The following is a 14,932-nucleotide window of genomic DNA, read 5'->3' as shown; positions in this document are numbered from 1 at the left end:
TGCAGAAACAGAGAGGCACAGACAGAATCAGAAGCAGGCTCCAGGTTCTGAGCTGTCAGCACAGGGCCCAACGTGGGGCTCAAACTCATGAACTGTGAGATCATGACCTGAGCCAAAGTTGGGCGCTTACCTGACTAAGCCACCCAGAAGCCCCAAGGACAGCACTAGTTTAAATCTACTATCTTACTATCTTGCTATTTGTTTTTTTTTTTTTTTTTGTTCAATGTCTTCTTTTTCCCGTTTTCTCTTTGTTTTCTGCTAATTGAGTTTTTTTGTGTGTGTAATTTCACTTTAGTTTTTTTTTAGTTGGATTTTTTTTTATTCCATAAAACTCTTGGAATACACTTTTTTAATTTATTTTTTAAATTTACATACAAGTTAGCTATAGTGCAACAATGATTTCAGGAGTAGATTCCTTAATGCCCCTTACCCATTTAGCCCATCCCCCACTCCCACAACCCCTCCAGCAACCCTCTGTTTGTTCTCCATATTTAAGAGTCTCTTATGTTTTTGTCCCCCTCCTTGTTTTTATATTGTTTTTGTGTCCCTTCCCGCATGTTCATATGTTGTGTCTAAAAGTCCTCATATGAGTGAAGTCATATGATATTTGTCTGTCTCTGACTGACTCATTTCACTTAGCATAATACCCTCTAGTTCCATCTACGTGGTTGCAAATGGCAAGATTTCTTTCTTTTTGATTGCTGAGTAATACTCCAGTGTGTGTGTGTGTGTGTGTGTGTGTGTGTGTGTGTGTGTGTACCACATCTTCTGTATCCATTCATCCATCGATGGACATTTGGGCTCTTTCCATACTTTGGCTGTTGTTGATAGTGCTGCTATAAACATCAGGGTGCATGTGCCCCTTTGAAACAGCATACCTGTATCTCTTGGATAAATACCTAGTAGTGCAATTGCTGGGTCATAGGGTAGTTCTATTTTTAATTTTTTGAGGAACCTTCATACTGTGTTCCAGAGTGGCTGTACCAGTTTGCTTTCCCACCGGTAGTGCAAAAGAGATCCTCTTTCTCTGCATCCTCGTCAACATCTGTTGTTGCCTGAGTTGTTAATTTTTGTCATTCTGACCGGCGTGGGGTGGTATCTCATTGTGGTTTTGATTTGTATTTCCCTGATGATGAGTGATGTTGAGCATTTTTTAATGTGTCAGTTGGCCATCCGGATGTCTTCTTTGGAAAAGTGTCTATTCATGTCTTTTGCCCATTTCTTCACTGGATTATTTTTTGGGTTTTTTGGGTGTGGAGTTGGATAAGTTCTTTATAGATTTTGGATACTAACCCTTTATCTGATATGTCATTTGCAAATATCTTTTCCCATTCTGTTGGTTGCCTTTGAGTTTTGTTGATTGTTTCCTTCGCTGTGCAGAAGCTTTTTATCCTGATGAGGCCCCAATAGTTCATTTTTGCTTTTGTTTCCCTTGCCTCCGGAGATGTGTTGAGTAAGAAGTTGTTGCAGCCAAGATCATAGAGGTTTTTGCCTGCTTTCTCCTCGAGGATTTTGGTGGCTTCCTGTCTTACATTTAGGTCTTTCATCCATTTTGAGTTTATTTTTGTGTGTGGTGTAAGAAAGTGGTCCAGGTTCATTTTTCTGCACGTTGCTATCCATTTCAGAGCATGTGCACATATGTGTTCTTTGTCTGTCTCTTTTTGTCTCCAGTTCCCTTCTCTGTGAATTCTAGATGGCTTGGTCTCTTTGAATTCTGAACTCTGTTTCTTCAACTTAGGAAGATTGCTGGACTCCATGTTACTCCTCCCTGTTCTTTCCAAGTAGCAATCTGGGGAAAATCATAATGCTCATCTTATTTGTTTTCCTTCTCTTAGAGATCTCTATGCTGTGCTTTATACTTGAACATTGAAAATTGTTGCTTTACATATTTTGTCCAAGCTTTTAGATGGTTAAGCTAGAAGGATAAATATGTTTTCTGTAATCCATCTTGTCTAGAAGCAGAAGTTATATATCATTGTTTTAATTAGCACCCCTTTTTTACTTAGCAGTGAACATTTTCTCTTTAAAAAAACCTTTTTTTAATTTTATTTTTTATTTTTAAAAATTTACATCCAAATTATTTAGCACCTAGTGCAACAATAATTTCAGGAGTAGATTCCTTAGTGCCCCTTACCCATTTAGCCCATCCCCCCTCCCACAACCCCTCCAGCAACCCTCTCTTTGTTCTCCATATTTAAGAGTCTCTTATTTTTTTTTTAATTTTTTTTTAATGTTTATTTATTTTTGAGACAGAGAGAGACAGAGCATGAATGGGGGAGGGGCAGAGAGAGAGGGAGACACAGAATCGGAAGCAGGCTCCAGGCTCTGAGCCATCAGCCCAGAGCCTGATGCGGGGCTCGAACTCACGAACCGTGAGATTGTGACCTGAGCTGAAGTCGGATGCTCAACCGACTGAGCCACCCAGGCGCCCCAAGAGTCTCTTATGTTTTATCTCCCTCCCTGTTTTTATATTATTTTGCTTCCCTTCCCTTATATTCATCTGTTCTGTGTCTTAAAGTCCTCATATGAGTGAAGTCATATGATACTTGTCTTTCTCTGACTGATTTCACTTAGCATAATACCTTCTAGTTCCATCCACGTAGTTGTAAATGGCAAGATTTCATTCTTTTTGATGCCGAGTAATACTCTATTGTATATATATACCACATTTTCTTTATCCATTCATCCATTGATGGACATTTGGGCTCTTTCCATACTCTGGCTGTTGTTGATAGTGCTGCTATAAACATTGGGGTACATGTGCCCTTTTGAAACAGCACACCTGTATTCCTTGCATAAATGCCTAGTAGTGCAATTGCTGAGTCATAGGGTAGTTCTATTTTTAATTTTTTGAGGAACCTTCATACTGTGTTCCAGAGAGGCTGCACGAGCTTGCATTCCCAAAAAACTTTTTTTTTCTTAATGTTAATTTTTGAGAGGGAGAGAGAGAGAGGGTGCAGGGGAGGAGCAGAGAGGGAGAAAGAGAATCCAAAGTGGACTCTGTGCTGACAGCAGAGAACCTGATTTGGGGCTTGAACTCATGAACCATGAGATCATAACCTGAGCTGAAGTCAGATGCTTAACTGACTGAGCCATCCAGGGGCCCCTTCTCTTTGTTTTTAAAAATTTCTTTAGAACTCTTATTTTTAAGATTTCTGTGTTCAGAGATTCACAAGACCCATTTCTATCAAAATATCATTTGGATTGTCAAGTGTTTATCATATCTAACTAAATGATTTTCTTTCTTTAGGCCTATATTTTTTCTTTTTTTCTCAATGTTTATTTTTGAAAGAGAGAGAGAGACAGAGCATGAGCAGGGGAGGGGCAGAGAGAGAGGGAGACACAGACTCCGAAGCAGGCTTCAGGCTCTGAGATGTCAGTACGGAGCCCGATGTGGGGCTCAAACTCACAGACCGCGAGATCATGACCTGAGCCGAAGTCAGATGCTTAACCCACTGAGCCGCCCAGGCACCCCTGTATTTTCTTAATCAAAGAGAAGGGCTTAGCAGTATTCCCTTTGGAACTCCTTGTGGACCAAAAAATAATCCTCATTTATTCATTCAACAAGTATAGAATGTTTGCTGTGTGGCAGGCCATATGCTAGTCATTGGGTGTATGTGCAAAGATGTATGAAAAAAGATTCCTGCCTTCAGGGAGTTCATGGTCTAGCAGGGAAACAGAAGAAACTGTTAGCTTTCCCTTTGTGAGATATTTGTGGTAGTAACTATGTTCTTATATTGTAGAACTAGGAAACAAAGGTGATTACACTCTCTGAGGTGATTACACTCTTTATCTTAGCCCTAATTCACTTCTTTTCTCAAAAACCCAAGCATGCTTCTGCCTTAAGATCTTTTTGGTTGCTGTTCTCTCTGCCTAGAATGCTCCTTTCCCAAGGTTACCCAAATAACTTACTCCTTACTGCTTCACATTCTTGCTCAAATATCGTTTTGTCAATGAGACCTTCCTTGTCTATTGTGTATAAAATAGCACTTCCTAGGGGTGCCTTGTGGCTCAGATGGTTGAGTGTCCGGCTTCGGCTCAGGTGACGATCTCACTGTTTGTGAGTTTGAGCCCCGCATTGGGGTCTATGCTGACAGCTCAGAGCCTGGAGCCTGCTTCGGATTCTGTGTCTCCCTCTCTCTCTGCTCCTCCCCTGCTCACCCCGCTCACACTCTGTCTCTCTCAAAAATAAATAAAACAAAAAAAAAATTAAAGTAGCACTTCCTACGTTCAGTTTTATCCCCTTACTTGAATTTGCTCTTCTTTATAGCATTATTATTTATATTTTAATTTAGTTTTATCTTCATCACCTTTTGTCCCCTCCCTGCCTCAGTTGTAAATGCCAGATGAGCAGAGCATACTACCTTGAGTAGTATGGGTACATATTGGATTCTTTATAAATACTTCATGAAAAAATTAACACCTCACTTGATTATTTTTCCTTTCCATGTTTCCCTGCAAAGTATTTCCTGACTGACTTTATTCACATTGCTTATTTTTGGTTTACTATGGCTTAAAATAAGCAGACGTCTTAAGTAACACTGTAATAATTGAAAGAGACACTTAGCATGTCAAGTACTTATTTCTTTCTCTCCTCTCTTAGACTTCACAAAGGACCAATCCAGTTGATAAGCATCTTGAGGTCCTGATAAAAAAATATGGATTGTGTGCCAAACCAGTTGCTCCTCAGATGTTTGGGTTTGCTGGAAAAGAACACATGGAAAAATATGGTATGTTAAAAACATTTTAAGGCCTATTGATAGTTATATGCATGTGAAGAGAAACAATAGGAATTTATTTAGGAACTGTGGAAAATATCAGGATCTATAAAATATAAAGTGGTTTTTGAATTAAATTGAAGAAATAGTTCATGTAGGATTTAATTGTAGAGAAGGTATTTATGTATAGGATATCATATGGGAGGTACCTAGAATGTTCCATACCAAGAAATTGAAATAGGAAAAGTAACATAAGTCTTGTCCCCTATAATCATGAATTATAAATTGAGGTGTATCCATTCTGAATATGACGAGACTTAAAGCTTGCTCTTGGTAATAGGTTTATATAGCCAAATTTTATTCTTAGTGCTTGAATTCATCAAGAGTCCATCATTGTTCATTTTTAATGTTTTATGAGGTTTAAATTTCATAGTTGATTTGCATTTTGTAGGTAAACATCCTAATTTTTTGACTCATAATCAATGATTGGCTTGCCTTAGCCAGTTAGTTAAAGCATGGGATAGTACAGATAGGATTTTAAAAAAAAATTTTTTTTTTCTTTTTAAAATTTTTTTTCCAACGTTTTTATTTATTTTTGGGACAGAGAGAGACAGAGCATGAACGGGGGAGGGGCAGAGAGAGAGGGAGACACAGAATCGGAAACAGGCTCCAGGCTCCGAGCCATCAGCCCAGAGCCTGACGCAGGGCTCGAACTCACGGACCGCGAGATCGTGACCTGGCTGAAGTCGGACGCTTAACCGACTGCACCACCCAGGCGCCCCTAAAAAATTTTTTTAACATTTTATTTTTTATTTTTGAGACAGAGAGAGACAGAGCATGAATGGGGGAGGGGCAGAGAGAGAGGGAGACACAGAATCTGAAGCAGGCTCCAGGCTCTGAGCCATCAGCCCAGAGCCCTACACGGGGCTCGAACTCACAGACTGCGAGATCGTGACCTGAGCTGAAGTTGGACACTTAACCGACTGAGCTACCCAGGTGCCCCTACGATTTTTTTTTTTTTAATTTTTTAACGTTTATTTATTTTTGAGACAGAGAGAGACAGAGCACGAACGGGGGAGGGTCAGAGAGAGGGAGACACAGAATCTGAAACAGGCTCCAGGCTCTGAGCAGTCAGCACAGAGCCCGACGCGGGGCTCGAACTCACGGACCATGAGATCTTGACCTGAGCTGAAGTCGGCCGCCCAACCGACTGAGCCACCCAGGCGCCCCAACAATAATTATTTTTTACAAGTTAGGAGATTGACTAGGAATCAGCTCATCTAAGCTGAACTCAGCTTTTCTTGTTTGGGTTAATCATATGACTATAGGATGACTGGAGGCTCTGTTCTACTCTTGTTTGACTGGGTCATATATCTTTCTTCCTCCTGGGACCAGAGAGCCAGCCCTGGCATGTCCTTTTCATGGTGACAGCAGGAGGACAAGAGAGTAATCTGCAGCATGTAAAGCCTTGTGAGACTTCAGCTGTTGACCAAAGCAAGTTACATTGCAAACTTGGAATCAAGGGATAGGGAAATACATTCCGCTTCTTTTGTTGTAGGAAACTGCAAAGTCAGACCTCAAAGGACGTTTAAGAGGGAAAAAGAATTAAGTATATTAGTGTATTCATTCATAAGCTATAAATAAGCAGATGAAATATGAAGTCTTTGCTTACATTTCTGGTACGGGAGAGATGTTAACACATGAAAAAAATGAAGATAATTTCAGGTAGTTATTAGTTTTGTGAAGAAAAAAAACAAGGGTGGGGTGAGGAAGGCAAACTTAGGGCAGTCAGTGATGGCTTCTATACTTACATAACCAGGTGGCATCTTGGATATCTGCTTGTATATTTAATAGGCATCTCAATTTAACATGTTCAAATGCAAACTCTTCTCTTCTCCCATAATTTTAAACTTGTTCCTCCTCTAGTTTTCCTCATCTCAGTAAGTGGCACTTCCATTTATTCAGATGTTCAAGGCAGAAACATGAGTCATCTTTGACACTTCTCCCTTCTTATTCTTCTTATTCCAGTCCCTCCAGTCCCATTATGTCCTATCATTTCTACCTGCAGACTCTAAAACAAAGACTCCAGACTCCTTCCAGTTCCTTTTATTACCACAGCTCTTAACCCTAGACCAGAGTTTTTCAAACTGTGGGTTGTGACCTGCTAGGAAATGATGGGATCAGCTTAGCGGGTTGAACCCAGCATTTTTTAAAAATAAAAAAATTTGTCATTGATGGGTATTATAACTCAATACAGAGAAGTACACAAAACATAAATATACAGGTGGTGCATGGATGGCTCAGTTGCTTAAGCAACTTGATTCTGGCTCAGGTCCTAATCTCACAGTTGTGAAATCAGGCCCCAAGTTGGGCTCTGTGTTGAGTGTGTAGCCTGCTTGGGATTCTCTCTCTTTCCTCTCTCTGTCCCTCCCCTGCTCATTCTCTCCCCCCACTCTCAAAAATAAATAAATAAACTTCAAATTCAGTTGGTTGAATGTCTGACTCTTGATTTTGGCTCAGGTCTTGATCCTAGGGTTGTGGAATCAAGTCCTTCAGACTCTGTGATCCTGCTTGAGATTCTCTCTCTCCTTCTCCCTCTCCCCTTCCCTCTCCCTCTCCCCTGTCTGCACACACACACACTCTCTCTCTCAAAATAAATAAACATTTAAAAAAAGATAAAGATAAGTTTTCTTCTACCTTGGGTCCCTTCTGAAACAGCTGAGGGACAACATTCTTAAGCTTCTTGATTCTTTGATTGAGAGGATTTGTGAGGCACAACCTTTTTTTCTTTAGAGGGCTTTTTGTCTGTTTGAACTATATTCTGAGGCGTCACTTTTGATATTTCTGAGATCATAGCAAAAGATTTGTCATACCTTGGGCTTCATCCTTGTACCATTTTTTACAAGCAGTGCCCTGGATTTGATCTTTGCTCAAAGACTGTTACTTAATTTTAGCATCTTTTCCCACTTTGAGAGGCTTGAACTTTCAATGTCATCAGGTCCTGAATTCTTTTTGTTTAACAGCCCTTTCTTCAGTATAGCAGTATAGATTTTTACTGCAAATAGCAAGAAGAAATCATGTGGCACCTTCAATATTTTGGTTATTATCTGATTTTCACATAACTGCAGATAATAGTGTTACTATAGTGTCAGCAAGCATTGCAGCAAGGATCTCCTTTCCTCTGTTCCTCAGTAAGGTTTTTATCGTTTTGTAAACCCTCACCAACAGCATCCTCACAGGATCTGGAGGCTTCTACTAATAGTTTCTTTAAGGCACTTTATTTAGGCTTTCACTAGCAGTTTCCTTAAAACCCACTTCCTTGTTCCAAAGCCATTCATGTATTTTACATTTTTGTTTAGTGTAACCTCAGTTCCAGTATATTAGTCTGCTTGGGTGCCGTAACAAAATACCGTAGATTGGGTGGCTCAAACAACAAAAATTAATTTCTCACAGTTCTGGAGGCTGGGAAGTCTGAGATCAAGGTACAAGATAGATTTTATTCTGAGGCCTCTTGTCTTGGTTTGTAGGTGGCTGCCCTTCCATGTGTACTCACCTGACCTCTTCTTTTGTGCAGGTGCAAAGAGAGAGAATGAGAATGAGAGAGAGAGAGAATGAGACAGAGAGAGAAGGAAACATCTTTCTCTTCTCCTTCTTGAGTATTGTTTTTCTTTTTTCTTTTTCTTTTTTACATTTATTTATTTATTTAAAAAAAAATTTTTTTTTTCAACGTTTATTTATTTTTGGGACAGAGAGAGACAGAGCATGAACGGGGGAGGGGCAGAGAGAGAGGGAGACACAGAATCGGAAACAGGCTCCAGGCTCCGAGCCATCAGCCCAGAGCCCGACGCGGGGCTCGAACTCCCGGACCGCGAGATCGTGACCTGGCTGAAGTCGGACGCTTAACCGACTGCGCCACCCAGGCGCCCCAACATTTATTTATTTTTGAGAGACAGAGAGACAGAGCACAAGTGGGGATGGGCAGAGAGAGAAAGAGACAGAATCCGAAGCAGGCTTCAGGCTCTGAGCTGTCAGCACAGAGCCTGACGCGGGGCTCAAACTCACAAACCATGAGATCGTGACCTGAGCCGAAGTTGGACGCTCAACCGACTGAGCCACCCAGGTGCCCCTTAAGAGTATTGTAAGGGCACTAATCTGTCATGGGGACCTCACTCTCATGACCTCACTACCCTAATTACCTCCCAGTAGTCCTGTTTCCAAATACTATCACATTGGGGTTTAGGGCTTCAACATATGATTTTTGTCAGGGACACAGTCTGTAGCATTTAGGTACTAAAATATGTATTCATTATTTGTTATTGTAAAACAATGAGACTCTGTATTTTAAAAAATAATTTCTTGTTGTTTTCATTCCCATTGTCCTGGCCTTCTTTCATTGTCTTAAGTAAACCAAACTGTTTTCTGCCTCAGAGTCTCATATTCCCTTTGGCTACAGTGCTATTTACTCCATTCTTTCAAGATTGGCTGTCCTCATCCATTAGGTCTTAAAAAAATCCTGTCTCATATCTCCAACACTTTACCAAGGTATCTCCACTTGGATGTCTATAATAGGCATTTCAACTTTAATAGGTCTAAAACTGAAGTCCTAATTCTTTCTCTGAACTCCCCCCTTCTCCTCTGTTCCTCCTGAAGATTTCCCCTTTCAAAACATGGTAACTCCATCTTTCTAGGACATTTGGCCAAAAACCATGGGGCTGTTCTTGATTCTGCTTGAACTTGACAGTATGAGTATATTGTCAAACCTTTTCACTCATTTCTCAGTAAACATCTCTCACCCTTTCTACCACTTCTACTGTAGTGCAGGTCACCCTAATTTCTCATCTGGATTATAGGAGTCCTGTTTTGTTTTTGGTTTTTTGCCTCTTCTTGTGTATCTCTGCAGTCAGTTCTTTACTTTATAGCCAGAGCAGTGTTGTTGTGTTGTTGTTGTTGTTTTTGTGGTTTGTTTGTTTGTTTGTTTGTTGTTTTTTAATTCAAGAATCGCCATTCAAATCAGTATTTAATTTTATTGACGTGTATGAGACCAAGTGTCCCTTGCTGTCACAGGAGTATAGCAAACAGGTATAGTTAAGAAACAACTTTATTTTGAGCAGGGGGAGTGACAACACGGCACTTAACAGCTATATCCTATATCAGCTATATCAGCACTTAACAGTCTAAACCCTGCTTCAGTGCAATGTGTTTAAAATATAAGCCAGATGAGTTCACTCCTCTGCTCAAACTCTCCATATGTTCTCATCGTACTCAGATTGAAGCTTAGACGTCTTATTGTGGCCTACAAACTTCTGCACAATCTGCTCCCCCACCCTCATTAGTGTTCTGACCTCATCTGTTACCATTTTTTCTTTCACCACTCTACTCCAGCCACATTATCCTTTCTGTTTTTGAAAACAGTGAACACATTCCTGCTTGAGGCAGGGCCTTGCTGTTTCCACTTCTGGAATGCTTTACCCTAAGATATCATTGGTGCTAGCTCCTTTATTTCCATCAGGTCTTTGCTTAAAAGTTGTCATCTGCTTCTTTGATCACCCTCTTTCCTGGAACTCCCTATCCTCTGTGTCTCCTCTTGAATTATTTTATATAACACTTATAAAACCTGGCATATATATTTTTTCTTACTGATTGTCTCCTCCAACTAGCATCTAAGTTCCATAAGGCCACTCACTTTTGTTTTATTCCCTGTTCATTTCTTGTTACCTAGAACAGTGCCTGGCACAAAGCAGGTATTCTATAATTAATTATTCTCCAAAGAAAGACTGTCCTTGGCCATTCAAATTGAAGCAGGTCCCTCCTATTATTCTCATTCATAGATAGCCCCCAATTGCTTTCCTTCATAGCATTTAGCACTATTTATATTCATATATATATAAACGTGTGTGTGTGTGTGTGTGTGTGTAGTTTTACTTGTTTAATTTTTGTCTTCCTCATTATTTTGTAAACTCCATGAAAGCAGGATCCATGTCTGTTTTGTTTACTTTCAATATATCCAGCCTAGCACAGTGCTTGGCATGTAATCTAGATAGAAGAACGTTGTTGTTTTTTTCCCCTTTCTCTTCTACAGTCCCTACCATATGTAAATAATAAATATTTGTGTGCTTTTTCTTTTAAAGGACATGTTTATTCAGTGTCATGATTAAAAAAACCCTTTGTTGGAATGCTTTACACTTTCCACAGAACGGAAACTAAAATAACCTGTTGTACAGGTCACAAATACAGTCCTCGAGTTTTTTGACCATACACATGAGTATTGTCTAAAACATGTCTTCTTTGTAGCAGCTAAGTCCTGCCACCACTATGCGTGGCTGAGTTCACAAATCTGTTGTAACCTGTAGGTTCCCTGTCACTTCTCTGGCTTTCCTCTCCTGCTAAGCTTTGTTTCCTTGCAGTAATTAAAACCTTCTGCCACTGCCATAGCTACTGCTGCTGCTGGAACCACCATAGCCACCTTGGTTTTGTGGTTTGGCAAAGTGGCCTCCACCACCATATGGGCCAGAGCTTCTGGCTCCAAAATTTCCTCCTTTCATGGGTCCAAAATTTGAAGATTGCTTGTTGTAATTGCCAAAATTATTATAGCTTCCACCACCTCCAGAGTTGCTTCCATCGTTATCAAATCTATTATAGCCATATCCACTGACACCATATCTACTACCACCTTGACTGCCACCGAAGCCACCTCACCCACTGAAGTTTCCTCCACAGCCAAATTTGTCATTCCCATCAAAATCACCTCTATGACCACCACTGATGTTTCCAGAACCACTTCGACCTCTTTGGCTGGAGGAAGCACTAGCCATCTCTTGCTTAGATAAAGCTTTCCTTACTTTACAGTTGTGCCCTTTCACAGTATGGTATTTTTGAATGACAGTCTCTCTTTTTTTTTTTTTTTTTAATTTTTAACGTTTATTTATTTTTGAGACAGAGAGAGACAGAGCATGAACGGGGGAGGGTCACAGAGAGAAGGAGACACAGAATCTGAAACAGGCTTCAGGCTCTGAGCTGTCAGCACAGAGCCTGACGCGGGACTGGAACTCACGGACCGCGAGATCATGACCTGAGCCAAAGTCGGACGCCTGACCGACTGAGCCACCCAAGCGCCCCTGAATGACAGTCTTGTCTACAGAGTCATGATAGTCAAATGTTACAAAAGAAAAGCCTCTCCTTTTGCCACTGCCTCGGTCAGTCATGATTTCAATCCCTCCAATTTTCCCATACTATTCAATCTCTTAGATGATGTTCTTCAGTATTTTCTTTAATGCCATCGACAAAAATCTTTTCCACAGTTAAGTGGGCACCAGGTCTTTGAGAATTGTCTCTCGACACAGCCCTCTTTGGTTCTACAACTCTTCCATTCACTTTGTGTGGCCTTGCATTCATGGCTGCATCCACCTTTTCCACAGTGGCATAGGTGACAAACCCAAAGCCTCTGGAGCACTTGGTGTTTGGATCTCTCGTTACCACACAGTCTGTAAGCGTTCCACATTGCTCAAAATGGCTCCTCAGACTCTCATTGGTTATTTCAAAGCTCAGACCTCCGATGAAAAGCTTCCGCAGCTGTTCAGGCTCTTTGGGAGACTCTGACTTAGACATGATGGCAGTGTGAGGGGAGACTTTAATGATGCTTACTCAGCAGCGTCCGTGGGCAGAAAGGACTCAATAAATACTTGTTGAATGAGTAAATGAATGAATGAATGAATGACTTTCCATACTTATATTATTATTCAATTCTCACAACAATCCATTACGGCAGATGTTATTATCCCATTAAGTAAGATGCTGGCTGATGGCCTCAGGATCTTTTATATATATAAAAGATATGTAATATAAAATTTTTTATAATTATATATATATAGTATAATATATAATATATAATTTTGTTGTGTTCAGAAAGCATCCATCAGTTGTTTTCTTGAGTTTTTTTTTTTCTTTCAGGAATGGGTATTGAATTTTGTTAAGCCTCTGTTAATTGCACTTAGGTCTATTATTAGAATATTTTATTACTGGATTCGTGGTATTGAACCAACTTTGCATATCTCGAATGAATGCCAGTTGGTTGTGAGGTATTGACTTTTTTTTAATGTGGGGTTAGATTCTGTCACTATTTTATTTTATTTTATTTTTTATTTATTTATTTTTTTTATAGCTGACCCTGCAGAGGAGACTTGCCCTTCTTTTTTTTTTTTTTTTTTAATTTTTTTTTTCAACGTTTATTTATTTTTGGGACAGAGAGAGACAGAGCATGAACGGGGGAGGGGCAGAGAGAGAGGGAGACACAGAATCGGAAACAGGCTCCAGGCTCTGAGCCATCAGCCCAGAGCCTGACGCGGGGCTCGAACTCACGGACCGCGAGATCGTGACCTGGTTGAAGTCGGACGCTTAACCGACTGCGCCACCCAGGCGCCCCAACTATTTTATTTTATATAGTACTTTCAAATCAACATTTGTAAGTGATTTTATGTTAATTTCATACTTGCTTTATAAAAAGAAATAGGAAGCCTCTCCTTACTTTTAATGCTTTGATACACTTTATGGAGCATGGAGATTACCTAATCTTTGTAGGTTTGATAGAATTCCCTGTGAACTCATCTTGGCCTGTTTTTTTTGTTGTTGTTGTTTTTTGTTTTTTTTTCCTTTTTGGTAGTTGCTTGGTTTCCTTATGTTTAAATATTCTATCTTCACTGAGGTTATTTTGGGTAGTTTATGTATCTCTAGGAAATTATTCATTTCATTTAGATTTCCAAATCTTTGTATTGAAGTCTGAAAAGTAGTCTTTTGCAATTTTACAATTTTTTCGATTTCAATGATATTTCCCTCTTGTTATTTTTTATGTTTGTATATTCATGCTTTGTCCTTTTTTTTTTTTAAATGTTTATTTATTTTTGAGAGACAGAGTGTGAGCAGGGGAGGGGCAGAGAGAAAGAGAGAGACACAGAATCTGAAGCAGGCTCCGGGCTCTGAGCTACCAGCACAGAGCCCGATGTGGGGCTCGAACTCACAAACCGCGAGATCATGACCTGAGCTGAAGTCAGATGCTTAACTAACTGAGCCATCCAGGCACCCCGTTGCTTTCTCCTTTTTAAAATTAAATTAGGTATTTGTCTATTTTGTTAAAATTTTTTTTAATTTGAGAGAGAGAGAGAGAGAGAGAGAGAGAGAGAGATGGAGAGAGCCTGCATATGAGCAGGGGAGAGGGGCATAGGGAGAGAGAGAGAGATTCTTAGCAGGCTCTATGCTCATGGCGCCGAATATGGGGCTCCATCCTGCAACCCTGGAATCATGACCTGCGCTGAAATCAAGAGTCAGACGTTCAACTTACTGAGCCACCCAGGTGCCCTTATTTTGTTAAATTTTTCAAAATAACAGGATCTTGATTGATTATGTCTACTCTTTTTATTTTTTCTGCAATTAATTTCTGCTTTTATCTTCTTTGTGCTTTCTTTTGGTTTACTTTGGTTGTTGTTTTTCTAGTTTTTGAGTTGGGAATTTAATTCATTTTCTTTTTTTAATGACAGCTTTATTGAGATATAATTCACATACCATAAAATTCACCTGTTTAAAGTATACAATTCAGTGATTTTTAATATATTCAGAGTTTTGCAACTATTACCACTTTCTAGTTTCAGAACATTTTCATCACTCCAGTCCCACCGAACATTTTCATCACTCTAGTCCCACCAATGGTCACTCCTTCCATTTTTTGGGTGATTCCAGTTGTTACAGCGGTCTTTTCCATGTTGAACTCAAATCTCTGTCCCTATAGTCCATCCATGGTCTTGTTTCTGTCTTCTGAGGCTCACAGGAGGTGAGCCTCTTTCTATAGCTCTTCAAATATCTGAAACCTGCCAGACCTTGTGCTTAACTTTCTTTTAACTGTTTCTCACTTAACTGTGTAACTGTTCTCATTTGACTTGTTTCATAATTCATCAAGTCTAATTGCGGATACTGGGATCACATGTAAGCATTTATGGTAGTTGCGTCACACTATTAAATCATATTGAACTTGTAGTCAAACAGAACCTCAGAGCATTTCTCATAGTTGCTGCTCCTTTTCCCAGATTGTTTTGGGGATCCAGGAATAGAATTGGTCATTTAATTTGAATGTATTCTGATCCATCCCATTAATAAGCTTTGTTGAATCTATTTGGATTCAATATTATAGCAGTCCTTCCCACATTCAGGTTTGGTGAACATGCCTTTAA

At 39.8% G+C, this 14,932-nt stretch overlaps 1 protein-coding gene, 1 non-coding gene and 1 pseudogene across 3 annotated transcripts in view; 1 reads left to right on the top strand and 2 right to left on the bottom strand.

The window, feature by feature from the left end:
• The window catches only part of SCP2 (sterol carrier protein 2), a 132,290-nt gene that overhangs the window by 28,182 nt on the left and 89,176 nt on the right, over nucleotides 1–14,932 (top strand). For both annotated transcript variants that reach the window (XM_047084181.1, XM_047084182.1), the window contains one exon: nucleotides 4,604–4,730. In XM_047084181.1, coding sequence (XP_046940137.1) covers nucleotides 4,604–4,730 — 127 coding nt within the window. The remainder of the gene's footprint in view (nucleotides 1–4,603; nucleotides 4,731–14,932) is intronic.
• On the bottom strand, nucleotides 9,750–9,875 carry LOC124516803 (small nucleolar RNA SNORA63). The gene has a single exon (XR_006963192.1). It is a non-coding gene; the product is annotated as a small nucleolar RNA SNORA63 (small nucleolar RNA).
• Nucleotides 11,048–12,323, bottom strand: LOC124515361 (heterogeneous nuclear ribonucleoprotein A1-like; annotated as a pseudogene).

This window comes from Lynx rufus, unplaced genomic scaffold (assembly GCF_022079265.1).
Source record: "Lynx rufus isolate CCGP_SWC_20201006 ecotype Redwood Valley unplaced genomic scaffold, mLynRuf1.p SCAF_2, whole genome shotgun sequence".
Taxonomy (NCBI): domain Eukaryota; kingdom Metazoa; phylum Chordata; class Mammalia; order Carnivora; family Felidae; genus Lynx; species Lynx rufus.
Note: the sequence above shows the minus strand (reverse complement) of the source record. Positions and strands in the feature narration are given on the sequence as shown.